Consider the following 15,613-nt stretch of genomic DNA (forward strand, 5'->3'; position numbering starts at 1 on the left):
GACAAAAAGAATGAAGCATAACTTCATGGTTGAACTGTCGGTGTGCTGAACTGGTCTTGTATTTTCATTTCAAATCATTTGAAACCAACAATACAACAAAAGTGTTGTAAAAAGACACAATGCAACACAATGATTGATGTGTCCTTATGGCAGCTGCATTCAATTCAAAGTGAGCATACCTAATTCCAAAGAAAAAAAAGGTTTATATATCTAGGCATTCTGTTTGGAAAACAATTTTGCAATCAAACCAACCATCTTGGAAGAAAAACCTTGAGGCGTTTACAGAAAACCCAGTTAAAAGCTCTTTAAAATCTCCAAGAAACATTGGCTGCATAAAAAGATACGGTTTAAACAATCAGGGGCATAGCTCAAGACTTTTGCACGTTTTAACACAAATACAACAAATAAGTCAATGACATAGATGTTATCTTTCTCTGAGGACCCATGCACATTACATGACAATAATGGTTCCTCGTCCTGTCGTCAACCTCATGATCTGTTGGAGACCTGAGCAACAAGCTAAAGGGTCTGAGGCTTCGGCTGCCAATCAGAGTCATCAGCTGAGAAGCAAACAGCTAATGTAGCAGAAGGAGGAAAAATGGACTTTTGATTTTGCAAACGCCCTTCTTCATAAAGTACCCAGTTATTTTAATTCCACTCCGGTGAATTCATGTCAACCTTTAGCTGCTGGGACATCAGAAATAGCTGAAACAAACTGGTTTTCTTGTGTAAGTGCTGACACTTTACTTGTGATTCTTATATATTTAATATCTTTGTTTTGAGAACATTGGTGGATGAGCCTGATACAAAAACATTTCCTCAGGTTAACTTGTAAAATGTGTGTGTTTTTATTATTTTTCTCAAGCTTACTAACCTAAAATTTTGATCAATTAATCTTAAATTTGTTTAAATGTGTTCTATCTCATTGATTTTAAATGTGTGTTTTTTATTTATTTATTTATTCCAGGGAGGTTGTGTGGCCGAGGCAAGTAAAGAGAATAATAGAGCTGATGAGAAACATTGCAAGCAGAAGACTAGCACTTTTTATTATATATGTTTTAGCATCCTTATTTACAGTTTATTGGTCACTTTATACTGTAGATCAGTGATGCACCACTTAAAGTGAATTACTGTAAATGCAGGAAAAGCTGCATGTTCTTATAGGATTTAATGGAAACTGTAGAAATGCTACATTATCTAGCATAAATTACAGTAATCATTAAAAAAATGTTTGGAAGTAAAAGTATATATAATATATTTAACTATAACGTTAAAAAAATAGCATTTGCTGAAATTTAACAACAGATCTGAGTCCACATAAGACTTATTTTGGGTCTAGATCTGGACCATGGTCCACCATTTGGAGACCTCTGCTGTTCATAGATGCTTTTAAGTAATTTCAGTGCTTGGCTTTTGTATTTTTGCTGCAGAAGCAACCAGAAACACAGGATTGTTCTTCCTTCACCTCCGCTTCATCACCGTCTTTGTTAAAACCTCCTCCTATGAGGACACTGCCACTCTGCAGAGGATCTCTTCTCTGCTGTCTGATCAGGAACTCCAAAAGGAGGAAGAAGATTCCTCGCCACACTGCCATGAGTTGATGCTGACACCAGATGGTGCCACTGGCCTGACTGGACCAAGAGGCTGATGGGTTTTGCAGAGGGTCAGACCTGCCTCGCACACATCAACCACAACAGACTGTTCATAACAAAATTAATGTATTTGTTTTACAAGGCGGAGTAGAAGAAGAGGGTAAAGCTGATGCACTCTGCAAATGTCACGCCCCAAAAAATCACAGCAATCAGATGAGTTTCTGGTAACGTCACCCGTTTGTCCCACAGCGCATGGTGATTATCATGGGATGGCATCAGTGAGACACATTCTGTCTGTTTCGTGCGCAGAAAGGAAGTGAACATCAACAAGAAGAACCACCTGTGACTCTCTGTAACCACAGATTTGTTTCAGAGGAGTCACTGATTAGTTGACCAAGGATGAATGAGCTAATGGCTCTATTTTCTTCATGTACCCCTATCTGTCTGCACAATGCTACATCCTCCTATGCTTCTTTGTGTTGTAATAATATGCACATTTTAAAAATCTTTTTTCCTTTTTTTTTTTTTGGATGTTTTTGGTCTGTGAGAGGAAACTGGAGTTCCCGGAGAAAACCCATGCATGTACGCAGAGAACATGCAAACTCCACCCAGAAAGGGATGTGATCTGATCTGATATGATGAAGTCTGGTATAGGAAGCAGTGTCAGATTGGTTCCCTGAGCTTTGCCGCAGCACTCAGTCATCCATGAAATCCTTATTTCTACCCTTCCACATTCTATATCTGTATGCATAAGGGGGTGTTCCTCCTCTAGATGCACCACCCTCCATCTGCCATGTTGTGATCACCAGAGGGCCTTGGAGATCTGTGACCCCTCCTTGTCAACATGACAAAGGTCAAAGATATAAACAGTGGAGAAATGTTGCATAAAATTAAAAGAACAGGGTCAGATAAGCTGTTCATCTATTTTTATGGGATGTTTTTGGTGAGTTGTCATTCCTGCATGTGACGACCTCAGCACTGCCTTATTTATGATGATTCTGTCGTTTTACTTGACAGATAATACGATATCTTCTTGTATACAAGGTCACTCATACAGCTACAGTCAGTTCAACGTGATGGATTCAACCACAAAGCAAAGTGATGACAAACAGTTTACGGATTGATGTTCTCGTCACACCTTCTGCAACACAGACAAAAGCTAAAGTGATCAACAGGGGTCACTGTGGCTCCAGTTAAGCTTCTCCACATGACTGGGATGAGCTCATTTTTGGTCCCTGAGGATTTTTCTTCATCACAACTCAGCAGGTGGCCTCTTTACTCTCCTTCACCACCCCTTTCCTTCTGTCCTCCAGCATCAACATCATCACTTTTAAGCTCACCGCTTAGGATGATGTCATTTTTCAAAAATAGTTTGCAGCACAATTCATTTAGCTCAGGGTTTTTTTGTTTATTTCTAATCATTTTATGGCCAATTGGGAACCGTTTTATTACTAATTACAGGAGCAGGCATGAACGAGGTTCTGCAAAACGGACGAGCACACTCAAGAGGTGACGCTTTGTTCGGAAAACCACAAAATCAAAACCACTGACTTCATGATCAATTTGCAATATTTGCACAAAATGCAGCCGAGCAACGTGGTGCGATGCTGCAAACGTTCAAGATTCAAGGGGAGATGGATTGCCTCTATTAGGAGCATTTAATCAGTGGTTGGACCAGCGCTTCCAGTCCATCTGGGGAAAGATTAATGGCTACAGGATATTTCATCAGGTCCTTCACATCACTGCCCAGGATATGAGGCTGTAATCGTGTCTGATTTTGCTGTTGTTTTGTATTGAAGGCAGAGGAAAACAGAAGCCTTCAGGTTGGATTAGAAAGCTGCGAGGTGCCCTGAGAAACAGAAGAAAGGCGTCCAGGAAAGACAAACGAGCATCTTTAATTTGACTGGGATACAAATTCTGCACAAACTACATTTTGTTTATTTGTTTCACATCAACTCTCTAATTTTCTCATGCCATACCCAAAACCCACTGAGCATCATCCGTATCAGAGGCACTCTCTGAAAACTTAAAGATTTTCTTTTTTAAATTCAACTCCAACTAAAAAAGTGAGAAACAGTGTCTTATTTACTGTTTGTTGTCAGTCTTAAAAGGATGCTTTTTTTTTCTCTCAAAGCATATCCTGATTCTGCTCTTTGGGTTCTTCACTGGATTCCCTCTTCTTAGAAGAAAGGATGTTTGCTTTGCTGCTGAATTATCTGATAAAAAATGGATGACCTCTTCTGCTCCATGTTTGCCCAGAGCTCAGGGAATGCATTAGGGCTAGCATCCTCCTCCAGCCCTCTCCTGATCGGGAGGTGAATAACTTAACACACATTTCAGGCCGGCACACTTCAGCTCTGGGTCTCCCCTGGGTGCCCTGTTCACACATGCTGCATTATTTAAAAGTGGGCTTCTGACTTCTGCTCATGTAACCTTCTCTTCATGTGAGAGGAGGCCTTTTTGAAATGGATATGTGTTTGACTTTACATTTGGAGCAGCACTTCCTGTACCAGACTTGAGGTTCACTTCTTTCTGATGCTACAACAACTTTAGGCCTTTTTCTAGATGCAGGTTGGGTTAAAAAAAGCAAGAAAATTTATGTCACAAGTGCTGTGAATTTAAAGAAAAAGGTCTAAAATACAAAGTTGTGGGTTACATCAAATGCGTAAATAATTAAAGACCAAGCATTCCTTAAAGGAATGAAAACCACCTACTGCTTTTCATGTCAGCTTTAGACTAAAATCATCTTATGTTGAGAAATGATGGAGTCGTAGAAGCTTTAGTCAAACCTAAAGATATTATGACACCACTCAGTGTTATAAACATGTTTCAGCTGCTACCATGTAAAGTTTTAACTCAGTATTTGTTAAATTGACTGTGTTGTAGTCATTTTTGTGTTGGATAATGTTGATTGACTGTGACAGACATCTTGAATGACTCTGAAAATCAATTGCAAATATACATCTAATGACTACTTTCTGCAAGTTTCATTCAAATTTGCCATTGATTCATATGTTTTGCTAACAACACACACCCACAAGCCAAAAGTTTATCCTTTGACCATTTTTTTTTCTGTGGAGCATTAAAATTGTCCATCATCAAAAACGCTCAGATAACCTTCATCATAATAATGGTTTCTAAATAAAACTATCTTGGTGCTCTGGCGTGCATGAATCTCCTACACACAAACGTAACACAAGCTAATCTGATAGCTGATAACGTCATGGAAATCAGAGCACTGTGGTGCAGCAAAATGACAAATTCAGTAAATCATGAACATAGAAGATGATACAAAATACTGCTGTTTGTATGATGGATACAACCTTCTGATGTCTGGAAACCTCTCGCTTAAACTTGTCTTTATGTTGCATTAAATAATACTGCAAAAAACATCAGGACTCCTCAGGTCAACAACTCAGTGGGAACTCTGCAAAGATAATGCCATATTAAAATACCCCCTAAAATTGTTTCCAATATTTTGAACTAGATTTATTCCTGAAACAAAAGCACATTTTAAATCTACTTTCCTTAGCACCAAGAAGCTTTAAATCCAGGCTATCCAAAAGCATGAAGCATTTGTGCTAGTTCAGCATGGAAGCACTTTGTTTGTCCACTAGGGGGAGCTGTGAGCAGAATAGAGACTGTGGTCCATGGGTGAGTTCATCAGATGGGTCCACTGATGGATGTCACAGAACTGCCTGTCATTATTGTCACCATTAAACTGGATTATATCAATGTGGTCAAAGGATTAAGACTCTAAATGTCTCTTCTGCAGAATCGTGGGAAAGATTCTTTCTGTCGTTACCGTTTATTTTAGCTGAGGGCAGCACAATCTACTTTACATTTAGCTTTTTCTCCTTTAAATGAATATCCACTGGATCTAACATTAACTGAAAATGAAAAAATAAATGCATATCGCCTTGCATGCCAAAGTTTTGATGTCGCAACATCTGTTAGAGCTCAAAGCGTGTGTTTGGGATGACTCTCAGCTACTACCACACCCAGTCTGACTGCCATTTTTGTGTATACTGTGGTGAACCGGCTGTGCTGGCCATCTCCAATTAGATTGACTCTAAAAATTAATTAGTTGCACATGCGCATGCCATTCTGAGAGTTGCCTCACGAGGTATTTTGCTAACAGACAATGTATGCACACGTCTGGCAGTTGGGGCTGCAAATTTGATTAGTTAAATAATCATATGATCACAAGTGCGCACTGTCACAATTTTCTTGTTGCCTTATGAGGAATGAAACCCCTTCACATCTGTGGGTGTTACGTGCCGCCGCGTCACTCTGGCCCGTTAAATAAACCTGTGGTGATGCGGATGAGCACCACTGGCCGGCTGCGTCTCCTCGGACTGGATGTGGATAAGATGGAGAGCCCTGAAGGCCTCTGCCCGCTCCGTCCTCTGCAGCTCAGCGCGTCCTCGGATGCTGCGCCTCCGCTCGTCTCTGCCTCTGCTGCGCAGCCGCAGTTTCTCCCGGACGCAGGGAGACGAGCAGGCGGACACAAAAATGGCCCTTGACAATCTGATTTTCGCCCAGTGCGTGCTGTATTTCTTAGCCTTCGTGTTCGGCTTCATCGCCGTGGTGCCGCTGTCGGAGAACACGGAGGACTTCGGGGGGAGATGCCTGCTGTTCACGCGCGGGATGTGGCAGAACGAGAACATCACCGTGTCCAAGCAGCGCTTCATCGTGGAGGAGTGGGGTCCCGAGTCCTGCTGCAGCTTCACCACTTTTGTCGGGATTGCGTCGCTCATCCTGTCCGCATTGCAGGCATGGAGGCTGCTCTTCTTCTTGTGCAAAGGACACGACGAGTGAGTGACAGCCTACATGTTCCTCTTCTGCAGAGCTGCAGGAGAAAATCAATAAAACAGCAACATGGCGCAGGAAGCATCTGGGTCTGCTGCAACATATCCACATCTGTCAGATTTATGCTGTTAGACGTGTTGAGGCCTATAAACGCGTGTTCAAAATGAGCTTTTAAACCTTCACAGTCTGCTTATTGCAACATATGACACCTTCATTTTGAAATGGAAGACATCATTTAAAGCTAAATCAAGTTTAGAATAATTTTCAGTTTTATAGGCCTGCATTAATCACTGATCACAGTTTTGACTTCTTATTGAGTTCGTATTTATTTGTTTGTTTTCGTTGCCCCATGCAGCTCATTCTTTAACTCCTTCCTCAACCTGATGATCAGCTCCCTGGTGATGTTCACCATCTTCCTGTCGAGCACCATCGTAAGCGTGGGTTTCAACCTGTGGTGTGACGCCATCACCGAGAGCGGCACAATGCCTAACAGGTAGGTCCAGGAGAACGGTAACGATTTTTGAGACAATACCATGCTGTATAAATCCTAAATGTTGCTGTCCCTGTGTAGCTGTGAAGAACTCCAGGATACGGATCTAGAACTCAACCTGGACAACTCTGCTTTCTATGACCAGTTTGCAATAGCTCAGGTAATGGTTTTTGTGCCATTATTATCCAGACAGTTTAAAAAAAAGTCCTCAGTGTCACTTAATGATTATGTCTCTGTTTCAGTTTGGTCTGTGGGCTGCGTGGCTCAGTTGGCTTGGGATCACAGTGTTGGCCTTCCTGAAGGTCTACCACAACTACAGACAAGAGGACATGCTGGACTCCCTGATCCACGAAAAGGAACTGCTGCTAGGGCGCTCGTCACGCCGCGGCTCTGACCCTGGACTGATCTAGAACCTGTCTTCACACAGGCCCACACAGACACACAGTCCTCCTTCCTGCAACGAGAAACACTAATGCGTGCCCATGGAGACAATCAAAATCAGTTTGCTTTTGCTTCCATCCCCGCCACCCCCCCACCCCCCGCCCCGTGGATTGCATCAGTTGGATGATTTTTACTGTTCTTTAGATATAACTGAAGAGCTGCTGATAGTGGGTAGTGTTTAAGGAAACCTAGTGTGTGCATCTCACTTCACAATACCCAACACAAATCAAACTTTTAAAAAAATGTATCGTTGAGTTTTTCTTAAATTTCTAGTATTTAGCCACACGGTGTTCAAAGGAGTCTGGTCATTTTTTTAAAATAATATTTTGTCAAATAGTTATTATTTTTAGTATCTTGTCAGAGGTGGTCAGTCATGAAGCAGATTATTTATATAAAAAAAGGCGAAAGTATTTGTTCAGGTTTGGCAGGTGGGGAACCCTCAGAGCCTTCTATGCCTTCAGAGAAGGCCTAAGAATTCAGCGCATATGAAATGCTAGATTTACATTATTATGTAATATTAATTTTCTAACAGTTTTCAATGTAGTTATTTGTTCTAATTTCTCTTATTTTCTGTAAACTACTGTTCAGTCAACCAGATGTTTTAATTCATTCCAATTAATTATTTAAAATTTGTCTCCAGGCAGAAACGTGATTGAAAGCGCTCTTATTGGTTAGGACTTCATTGTCAAGAGAGAAGGCTAAGCTCAGTTAAAGCCTCGGAATCAGTAATTGACAGGAAAATTACCCAATCACGTTGTTGGTGTAGAGTGGGTGGAACCTAAACAAGGAGCCCCGAGCCTTCAGGAAGGACTTGTTCTTTATTTAATTTTATTGTGATCATGTGAAGATTGGTGATGCACTCAATTTCAATTTGTACATTAAAAAAAATCCACACAGAAACTGTAATTTGTTTAAAAAAAAAAAAGAAAGTTAAAAATCCCATTTAGGTTTTAACTAATATATTTTAGCATTACTGTTTTATTTTGGTTTCATTCCATAATGACATTTTACAGAAACCCTAAGTTCTGTGGGTTACTGATAAATCCAGTCAGTATTACTGAAATTGCATTGTGCTTGAATAAAAGAGACTGGGTGAGCCACATTGCATATCTTGGGACAGAAGTGGGTGGACTTTTTATTTTATTTTTTTTAATTTGGGGCATTTATATACAGGCTGTTGTTAATGACTATAAAAAAATGACACCCCTAAGCTAGATGTTTTACTTGATATATAAAAAGAGAGGAAGCACTTCCTGTTCAGGGAGTTTCCACTTTGTAAAACTGAAAGTAAAGTGAAGGAATCCGTAATGGTTAAGCTTTTGATTGACATCATGACCAGTAAAGTAACTATTGATAACTATTTGACAGATCATTGCCTAAAAATGACCCATCCCTTTGAATGATTTGGACTTTTTTAGTTATATTTTCTTGTTTGCATGAAAATAATGCATGCCAAATGAACGAGTGGGCTTTTAGATGTGAAGAGGTGTTATTTTGTCTCCTACACAAATAAATGTGTTCCTGCAGGGTAGGCTTATGACTGGACGTCTTGGTGAAGCGAAAATGATTTGCATGCTAGAGCAAAGCGGAACAAGGTGTGCTTTTGCAGCACACAACAGCCGCAGAAGGCGCTTTATAAAAGTGACAAATTGCAACTCAAATCATTAATGTATTCAACATCAAGTCCAAAAAAGCTTTTAGCATTTACTGCGAGATGAAACAGATTGCATTACATGCTAAGTAGTGGCTCAGGCTTCCTTCCTTACACTTTATATGCTACAAATATATTCTACTGCTGTGACACAAATCTATATGCATGCATCGCTTTGTTGCATTTTACTGATGGAAGGAGCGCAGGCTTGACTTTGATAGGCAATGACAGTTTTATTCAAAACAAGTGAAATCATAAAACAACAAGAAATAAGAAAAAAAAACTTCCGTAAAGGCACTTCTTCCAAAGTGACCATAAATGTGTGGACAGCGGTGAAAAGCAGCAAAGTGTGCATATACAGGACGTGAGTTTATAACAAATCCTTTTATTGCTAATGACAGTTTTGTTTGACAGTGCAGAGTTGTGTTTCTTTCCTCCGTTCAGGCCTTTATTAGCCTTATATTGCTTTGAAATTCAAATGTGAGATGTCTACAAACACTTTTTGAGTTCCCTGAAACCTGCTGCTGCCGCTCTGATGGAAACCGTGTCATGTGTGTTATTGCTCATAATGAGAGGTATGTTAGATGTACGTCGCTGTGCCCTCTGGGCTCTATCCGTGTGGTAGTTTGGCTGTTTTCATTTTATTTGCTTCATCTGATAAAGGGACTCATACAGACAATAAACGCAATATTTAGTCCTGTTATATTTCCCTTTTTTGGCCTCAAAAACACATTTTCTTCTTCAGTAGAAATTGTACAAGTAACAAAAAGTTTAAAAAAGTTAACTTAAATTTGGAATATGAACAAAGAACAACAAATAATATATAAGATAAAGGGCTTTTATGTGGTTTAAGCAGATATGAGGACTGCTAAATGCATTCATTCGGTCTTTGAAGATAGATAAAACTGTGTTGAAGACGTTCTCCTTTAAAAATAACCAAACTGCCCCTTTAAGTCGTTCAGCCTGGTACTGTGAAATGATGTAGCCCTGTGTTCACTTTCTCACTGGTTAAACTCTTCGCTCAGACGTGCACGGTGCCAGTCACATCTTTCCAAACATCTTTACATTCATTTATGTGCATTTACAAAGGCTAAATACTGATAGTGATAGTCCTTAGTATATTGAGCCCATATATACACATTCATATTTCTGTAATGACTGCAATGCATTACTTCATGTACTGTAACAAAATAAATATTTGTGTTCCTTGGAAACAGCCACTCACAGACAAAAGACCGTGACATGAACAGAAAAATGTCAGGTGAGCACAATTTGCGAGCACTGAACCTGCAAAAGTGCAAAAAGTCATCAAAATGGTGGCATTTTTCCAAACTATTGTACATATATACATGGAGGCTACATAATCAGGGATGACAGATTTCCCTTTTTAACGTGGGAGTATAGTGCAACACCACAGATGTTATGTAGAGCCTTGGATGGCTGAGGTGTTTGTAGGCCCGGGCACCTTCTCAGATAAAAAAACGAGGAATAAAAAGAGAAAGGAGGCTCCACGTCTCCATGTCTCACTGCATGGTCAGCCATATCCAGCAGCCCCACAGAAGCTGCTTCATGTGCAGCAAGTAGACGGCCAAAGCGGCCTCCAGCTCCTCGCACACTCGCTGCGGGCGCCGGCGATCCGTGCAGTACATCGCTACGCACAGGAATGACATCAGCAGGAAGAGGCAGGTGAACAGGGCCAGGTGGGGGCGGGACGGCGTCGCCTCATAGGCTGGAAGAACAGAGCACACTTTAATGGTTTTGGTTTGTAAATGATCAGTATTTAAATTGGCATAGATGTAAGCGCCACTTTCACTTTGATCCAACAAAGACAGAGACTCTGTGTCATCATTCGCTTTATATTTACAACTTGTCTCACAAATGTTAACCTAAACGTGTCAAACACTGTTTCAAAGGAGGTGAAAGGGATTCTTAGCTTAACTCCACAGTGCACAACTAAATTAGAAACACTTTCTTTGCTGTCAGAGTGCAGTGTTTTTGGTGCTCCCTTGTGCACATCAAGGTGATCATTTCAAACAGACTTACCGTCTAAACAGTCACAGTAAGAAATATCTGTGAAGCCAACAGAGAAGAGGCCATGAGTTCACAGGCGGTGAACTGGGATGTCCTCTCTGACTCCACAGAGACTCGTTTGCATGTTGTTACAGTAAATCACTTTTTTGTGCTGGGACTCAATTTGCTTTACTTAAATACGTGTATTTACTATAATGTGAAAACCATATACATCAAGGGTTCAGTTAAAGGAAATCTTTAGATTTTTTTTTTCCCCCCTTTGTTCATCCATACAGGAACTCTGCCTATTTTCTTACCGTGCACCGTCGTCTCTGGCTCTCTGAACCGAACCCGCCGCTCGCCTTTCCGCCTGTGGTTGGGCTCTGTGTGACCATAGCCGGGACTTGGCCTCTTCAGAATAGAGGTGGGGACTTTGACACTGGTTGCCTGCAGTAAATTTAACCCAAATTTGAGTACATGAACTGAAGGCTGCAGGGAACATTTCAAGCCGAGAAAGCGCCGCTCATTTTGCAAACAAGCTCCCTCGCATCTAAAATTAAAGGCCTAGCATTCCTTGAAGAAACGCATTTCACCTGCCTTCTTTCACGCCAGAGTTTCACACTCAGATCATTTTATGTTTTAGTTGCTCAGAGGATGTGTTGAGGATGACTCTCAGCTACTACCACACCAAATTTGATCTTAATATCTGCAAAACTGACTGACTTAAAGCCTTTTTTTGTATGCCTGCAGGTGCTGGACCCTTTCTTACCTTGTGCTTCAGTGCGTCCTCCTGTTGGTGCGTTTCCTTTTCGTGGCGCACCACCGAGTGTTTCTCCCGGTGGGAATGAGGATAACCGTTGACGGTGTCTCTAAGGGACTCCGCAGCCGTGAAGCGTTTGGACAGCGCAGACACACACTGGCCCAGGGAGTCTAGTAAAACAACCATGATCACACAGTACATGAGCAGCTAGCTGCTTCAGAGTCTGAAGTCAGGTCAGGTGATGAGCGCTAAATAAACACACGACGAGGAACATGCAAATGGGCCGAAGAAGAGCAAACTGGGCATTAACCCTTACACACTACTTGTCTTGTATTGTCTTAAAAGAAGAGCTTAAAGTTTCATCTGCCATTGAATAACATTAATCTTTAATGCGTTGAGAAGAAAAGTGCATCATTCAGTGTTATATTTTAAGGCCTTAAAGGTTCAAATACATAAAACTAAATGAGAACATGAGAATAACCTCAAATCTATAACGTAGCTTCTGTACATAGTTGCTGCATGCTCAGCTTTAAAGACAGACTCGGTGAACTCTTTGACGGTTTTTGTTTCTGTTATTTCAGTCACGGACACACTATAAAAGATTTCTGACAGCTCAGACATCCTTACAGCCTGATCATCTGTAACCTTGTTGGTTTTATCTGTTGGGTGCATTCAAGCTGTTTATAAAGCATGTCTTCCGAACATGTTGACTGGTAAAATAAGGCACCATTACTTCCCATTATCCCAGCTTTTATAGAGTAAGTTTATGTCTTCTTTTTTATCTCCTATTCAAACCTGTCTCTCATCTTTACCTTTGTCTATGTGCTGTTTTAGCTTGTCTGAGTTATATAAACAGCTGATTCCTAAAATCAACATCCAGTGCAACACGCCATACGTACAGGGTTTATAGACTAATTTGTCAGGGGCCTGTTTGTTGTTCCCGGGCAACTGAGAGACACAAGTATTTATGAGTGGATCACGTCTGAATCGATCCGTTGGAAAGCCTTCAGGAGGAAGTCTCTGTCTGTCACCTGCACGTTGGGTGTCAAAACTTTGAAGACGTTTCATTTAGAAAATTCCAAAGAAATGGGAGAAATTAAAAAAAAAAAAAAAAAAAAGTTGGTTAATGAAATTTAAATCTAAACAACAGTTTAGTTAGGCAGCAAAGTGAGTAGAGCTGGTGCCTCTCAGCGTGAAGGTCACTGGAATGAATCCCAGCTGGGGGGGGGGGGGGGGCACGCTTTCTTGGTGGAGTTTGCATGTTCTCTCCGTACAAGTGTATGTTTCCTCCCACAGACCAAAAACATGCATGTTAGTCTGATTGGTAACTCTAAACTGTCCCTAGGTGTGAGTGAGAGAGTGAATGGTTGTTTGTCTCGTTTGTCTCTGTGATGGACTGGAGACCTGTCCAGGCAGCTCTTGCACAGTGACTGTTGGACATGGGCACCAGTGACTCCCGTGACCCGAAAAGGAAGAAGTAGTTAAATATAATGGATGGATGGACGGGTTTTATGTATGTGGGGTTTTAGCTGTTATTAGTTTTGATGAAAAAAGCCTGAGCCTTTTGCTACTAATGTGAACAATTCCTGTTTTGTGCAGATGCTAGAAATAAACAAAATCTACATTTATGTGCAGGAACTTATGTTAAATGTCAAAATATTAAAAATGCAAACATCAAGTTTAATGTCATCGTCCATGGATGGAACACAGCAGGTTGAAGTTAAAAACTCACACACAAAGTGATTTTGCACTAAAATGATGAATTGTACTTCCTGGAGCTAAAAGCACAAATTGTGGCCTAATTGATCAATGAGATATTTTTTCCCACAGACTGTTAAATTATAGACCAAATGTTGTTGAGCTCAGTTGAAACCAGCAGGACCTGCTCTTATGGAAGCTGCCGTGTAGTACAGTTGGAACCAGAGTCTGCACACAGAACAGATGTAGGTCTTTAAGTTTAACCTATCCTACACACGCAGATGGTGTTACACAACCCTTCTTGACCCACACGACCGTAAAATATCTAATTACAGCTTCACATGTTAGAAAAACAAGAAGATTGGGGTGAGACTTAAAACTTCTACTGGAACCTGTCAACAGGAAAGCTCGTTCCATTCCGACTTCAACTTCCTGGTTCTGGTCAGAGGCATGTATGTGCGTGTACCGGTATATACGTTTTATATTTATACATTTTGTGATCTGTAAATTATTGTGTTGAAGTTCAGAATAAAAACTTCCTAAGACTGAAAATGAACATCATGGATCTTTCAGGGTCTGACAGAGTCTGTTTTCAGTGTCTCCTGCTGATTTTATCAGTCAGCGCAGCCTGAGGAGTGGGTTTGTCAAATGGCACAAGGGTGACATAATACAAGGTAAAGAGTCAGTTTTGATTGATATTTGGTATTTAAAATAAAAGCTTACATAAAGACAACAGAGAGAGGGGGACTGGCACTTTTAAAAAAACTGAAATAATGTTCTTATTTACATTTGAACCACATGTGTGAACATGTCGGCAATTCCTTACCGTGTTTTTCTGACTATAAGGCGCATTTAAAATCCTTTAATTTTCTCAAAAATCCATAGTGAGCCTTATAATTAGGTGCACCTTATGTTTTAATTCTGGTTATGCTTACTGACCTCAAACTGATTTTATGTGGTTATTGTGAATGAGTTGAATAAAGTTGGACTTATCTGACTGTTTAGTTTTGCTTAATGCGCCTTATATTCCGAAAAATACGTTACATAAATAATGTAAACATCTGGATATTTACAATCCTTTTGTTCTTTCTTGCTTAAATGGCTGCATGTGATTCAAAATGACACACACACCCTTTTAGTTGGTTTCTTGTTAGATTTTTTTTTGCTGTCAGTAAATGGTAGCTTACTTTAGAAAATATGAACTTTTAACAAAGACTGACATCTACAGCAATTTAAAAAAAATTATGCACTCAGTGTGGGTGAGCGTGGGCTGGAATTTAGTTCTCTTGTTCATTAGACCATTTGAAATGAGAATCAAATGCAAATCCAAGTTCTCACATAAGCTTTAAAAACCAACTAATGTCACACACGAAGCTGCAAGTCTAGTTACGACATTGACCTTTTATATAAGTTTGTCTTACACAAATGAGGAATGCAGAGCGAGTCAGTTTGTGGTGAAAGCATCTTGCTGTAGGTCAAAGGAGACTCTGCTGTGTACACAACAAAATTAAAGGTCACAACAAATACACACAAACTACTTGGTGACCCAATCTGTGGCTACAAACTCGATCGATGTTTTTGAAATTGACTTTTAGTGTTTCACCAAACAGTTTAAAAACCTCCGGAGGTGAACACGAGTGTGCGTTGTAAACTTTTCTTGCGTTCTATCTGTTCCGTTATCTTTACAGCCGTGCAGCGTATGTAGCTGCTGCTCGTGTTCAGCTCCACTGCCTCTGAAAGCTGACTCGACAACATGGCTGCTTTTTGCGTATTGCCTTTTCTTGTTCCAAAACAGCAGTCCTCACAAAAAAACGCAGTGTTCAGATGTGAGTGCTGCTTTCTGCAAGTGCAAGCCAAGCATACTCAAACTGTGGCCTCAAACTGTCACAAAGCCTCTTTTTACACTTCGTTCTGCATAAAACTGCTGTATTCTTGTGTCCAACACAACTGGGAGTGTTTATTAATTTAAGATCTTTATGAATCTAGGAAGTATTTAAATGTTTTACATCACATGGGCTTTATAATGCTCCCATTGGTACCTTTAGTACCGCAGCACGGTTCGACTCGGTACAGTACACCTGTTTCCATTATGCTTTCAGTACTGGTTCCAGTGGGCGGGGTTCAAATTGCCTTACCAGTGGTAAGAGCTTGAATATACA

General features: G+C 40.5%; 1 protein-coding gene across 1 annotated transcript; it reads left to right on the forward strand.

Moving 5' to 3' along the window:
• The first annotated feature begins 5,929 nt into the window (after positions 1 to 5,929).
• Positions 5,930 to 7,439, forward strand: LOC119427672 (transmembrane protein 179). Its single transcript, XM_037695309.1, has 4 exons — positions 5,930 to 6,409; positions 6,760 to 6,897; positions 6,976 to 7,054; positions 7,137 to 7,439. The coding sequence occupies exons 1-4, from the start codon at positions 5,955 to 5,957 to the stop codon at positions 7,302 to 7,304; spliced, it is 840 nt and encodes a 279-aa protein (XP_037551237.1). The 5' UTR covers positions 5,930 to 5,954; the 3' UTR covers positions 7,305 to 7,439.
• Positions 7,440 to 15,613: the final 8,174 nt, after the last annotated feature.

The sequence above is a fragment of the Nematolebias whitei genome, chromosome 21, assembly GCF_014905685.2.
Source record: "Nematolebias whitei isolate Nwh7 chromosome 21, NemWhi1, whole genome shotgun sequence".
Lineage (NCBI taxonomy): Eukaryota > Metazoa > Chordata > Actinopteri > Cyprinodontiformes > Rivulidae > Nematolebias > Nematolebias whitei.